At 44.6% G+C, this 3537-nt stretch overlaps 1 protein-coding gene across 1 annotated transcript; it reads right to left on the reverse strand.

Moving 5' to 3' along the window:
* Positions 1-224: 224 nt before the first annotated feature.
* On the reverse strand, positions 225-2305 carry EPDR1 (ependymin related 1). Its single transcript, XM_010132716.1, has 3 exons — positions 2292-2305; positions 1555-1763; positions 225-500 (listed from the first exon to the last, which is right to left on the reverse strand). Exons 1-3 carry the CDS (start codon positions 2303-2305, stop codon positions 310-312), a joined length of 414 nt encoding a protein of 137 aa, XP_010131018.1. The 3' UTR covers positions 225-309.
* Positions 2306-3537: the final 1232 nt, after the last annotated feature.

A 3537-nucleotide genomic window follows, 5' to 3' on the forward strand; every position in this document is an offset into this window, starting at 1 on the left:
TTTGTCTGCTTGAAAAGATAAATAATGAAACTTTTGCAAAAGGAAAATCAGCCACAGCTTAAATAAATTGGATCTATAAATACTATCTTGGTGGTCACTATATAATACTGCAGATTAATGTGATGAAAGAGATCTTTTGTGTCCCAGATTTTACTCAGTTAAATGTTTACGCTCTCTTTCAAGTGAAAACTTACAATTCCCCAAAGTGCAACAATAAGCTTGAAAAACCAGGTTAGACGTCAGCAGCTGATGATTAATAACCGTCCTCTTGGCTAATATTTGTTTGCCCAGGGCAGCCACCGTCCATACTCAGCATCCATCTCCCATCTTCCTCAGCTGGGCTGTCTGGCAGGTGCTGGGTGGGGTAAACACCGAGGGGTCAGCGATGCCCAGCTGTAGATCAAAAAAGCGAGTGGAGGTCGTCACGCTGTAGTTCTTCGTATAGGTTTCCTGTACTGGGTAACAGTCTTTGACTGTGTAAACGCCGACCCAGGATTCCACTGTAACCAAGCAGAAATAAGGCTACTTTAGGCGACAACAATCAATGAGTGCGTCACGATGACATCAGTAAAAAAAATGGTCATTCTTTAAGCAAAGCCTAAAGGCTGGAGCTGCCCAGAGTTCTGACCATCCACACAGCAACACCAAGAAAGGCCACGAAACTCTTCCAGTCTGGACACAACAATGATCTTAAACCTGAATATGTTAGTGTCAAGCACATTTCAAATCAGGACAGCACCATGGCATCGTGTGTCACCTTTCAAGTACACCTCTACCGAAGGGCCATCGCTCCTGCTTAGTCCTGTGTTCTGCACAAGTCTGTTTTCTCTCATCTTTCACGTCAGCACCTACTCACTTCACCAATAAAGCCATGAACCGCTTTGTTTTCCCAGAAGGCAAATTTTGGTGCCATCAGCTTGGGTAGCAAGGGGACATTTCACCTTATTTCTTAACAAGTTGAAAGGTGTGATTGCTGAAAACCTGTATTCCATTTCACAATTTTGGCCCTCAACACAGCCTCTGACACTCCAAAACGCTTAAGAGTCCCCCAACAACGTGGGACATCCAGTTCCTTCTGGTGCACAGACGTTCTACACTCACCTACCCCAGGAACACTTGTCCTCTGCTGTGCCGGGGACTCCTCTACACCAAAACTGAGAGCCGTAACATTTTGCTTCCACAGCTTTTGGTCCTCCGTCATCCTAACTGTCATTCTTACCCTGATGATATTCCCCACATCGTTAATCCAAATAAACACAACCTTGCTTCATCTTTTTCCATCTTACTGTCTCAAGCACAGAGTGTCTGTCTCCTTAGAGGAGGAACGTTCCCAGATACTACTGCAGTGCCTCCATCTCTTCTTTTAACTCATTCCTCCTCTTACCATCCTCTATCCATACCATCATTATCATGTTACTGTTTTTAATTCCTACTCCTATTTCCTACAGAAAGCTGGGGTGAAACATGGATAATTTTATTTTTAAATAAAAATAAGGTTGTCTGGGTAGCAGAGACGACGATTATTATTAAGATGAAATGAAAGCATGCACATACATTTCCTGGCTGGTTTTCTGTCAGACCATTCCTGGACCATAATTTTATCTCCAGGTCCCCCAATGTAGTACTGATCTTCGTAAGTTGAATTGGCAGGAATATCATACGGGTCCCATGGCTCTGTCAGAGCGATCTTCGAGCACAGCTTCGTAACTTGTTCAATCTGGAACATCACTGCATCTTTGTAGAGCAATATATACTCAAAGAATCTGAAACATTTAAAAAAAAAGCAGTTAATATATATATAGTATTTTTCTATACCAAGCAAGGAGCATCAGCGCTACGTAAACTTGCCTTTGACTTTGCAGTATAAGACCATTTTCACTTGCATTAAACTCTGCCAAACTTAACCAGTTGGGCTGAAATTTCCCATGCTGAAAGTTTGTCTCAGCTGACTCTTTCCAAAATAAATAAATCAGGCTGAACTGGTTCAGCCATTTCTGAGAACAACAGAACAACTTTTCTGAGAACAACTTGAGAGAAAAACATGTTATTATTCCTAGTTTTGTTTTGTTTTTTTTAATAACCGTTTCATTAAAAAGCTCTGGTGCCTCCATGTTTTGCAGAAAGGACTTGAAATTTGGCAGGGGAAAAGTTTTTATTAGAAGTTGCCCAGATTTGGCTAAGTTATAAGGCTTTGAAAAAATCTGCTTGCATAGGCTGGATAGATTCAATTCCCCAAGAATGCGCTAGAGCCTTTCCCTGTGCTGGTTAGATGTGGTATCTGCCACCCTCACGGATGCTCCTCCATGGCAACCCATGTAGCTTAGTGGGACGTGCTGGCGAAGGGGGAAGTACATGGTCCCAAGCGCAGAACTGAGAGGTTCCCTCTCCTAATGGCACAGTTTCTCTCTGGAGGCCACCAGGCTCGCGAATTAGTGCAAGGAGGAAGCAGAGGAGCAAAGCAGTAAGGCAGCGGTAAGGAGAGCTGCGGAGATCAACGAGCTTGAGAGGCCAGAAGAAACACCAGAAGCCCGACTTCTCCAGTGCACTTAGCATTATCCATCGGTGGATGAGCTGTCCAAACCAAGGTCTGGATGTCCTCTGGAGAGTGGCATCTTCCCTTCACAAACCTGACGCCAGCCCCTAACTGCATTCACCCCGTGCCGTCAGCAAGACAGGAAGTGGTGGAGAACACGGCATAATCCACGGAAGTGAAGACATGACGATACACAAGAGCAAGAGGAAACAGTCTCTGTGGTACTTCCCAACTCCTCCATGTTTCTCTTTGCAGTCTTTGCGTTCATTTGGGGAGGATATAAAGTTTACATAAAACAGGGCTGAAAACAAAACAATTTACAGTTGTAATTTTGCATCAGAGAGGAATCACTTCACCCACCACTGACACAGAGGCACTTAAAAGCTGCATGGTGAGAAGTGTCTAAGTGTAGTTAGAAGTATCTGAGCAGCATTCCCACCACTTCTTGAGAGGATCATTTATCCACCTGTGGGGAAACAGAGGGGGCCAACTGGCATTACCCAAACTGAGTGGTGACGAGGAATGTAGAAGGGACAAGAAGGAAGGACACGAAGGAAGCTGGCACACACCTCTCACGATCTTGCACAACATGGGAGGGAGCTTCTCCTGCTTTCCATGAGGGACTCAGTCACTCATTAACAAGACTCACGTGGAGAGGCTGACAAGCTTCAAGGTTATGTGTTAGCTTCCCCGTGGTTAGTCATTCTCCTGCCCATATCTTAAAATATTCCTGCTTTTGTGATGACTCGTACCAACCTAAACTCGCCTGCCGTCTTCTTAGTCAAAGGCAACGTGTCCACAGTTGTGAAGAAGAAGTCAGTGTATATAAACTGGTTCCTTACGTAAACCCAAGCCTGTGACCACGTAAGGACAACGAACATACTCAGAAGAATAGTAAAATACACTTATTTACGTGTTTGCGACCAAGCTCTACTGACTCAACTACTGCTCGGCTGGCGGCCCAGCATCTCCCGCAGCAGTGGCGTGGGGAATGCCTTACAGAT

Source organism: Buceros rhinoceros, unplaced genomic scaffold, assembly GCF_000710305.1.
Source record: "Buceros rhinoceros silvestris isolate BGI_N320 unplaced genomic scaffold, ASM71030v1 scaffold313, whole genome shotgun sequence".
Lineage (NCBI taxonomy): Eukaryota > Metazoa > Chordata > Aves > Bucerotiformes > Bucerotidae > Buceros > Buceros rhinoceros.

What these genes read in the sequence shown, in the direction of transcription:
- EPDR1 (XM_010132716.1), bottom strand. An exon ending in CAGAAAACCAGCCAGGAAAT is followed by an intron (nt 501 to 1,554) that starts GTATGTGCATGC and finishes GCTTGGTTACAG; the next exon opens with TGGAATCCTGGGTCGGCGTT.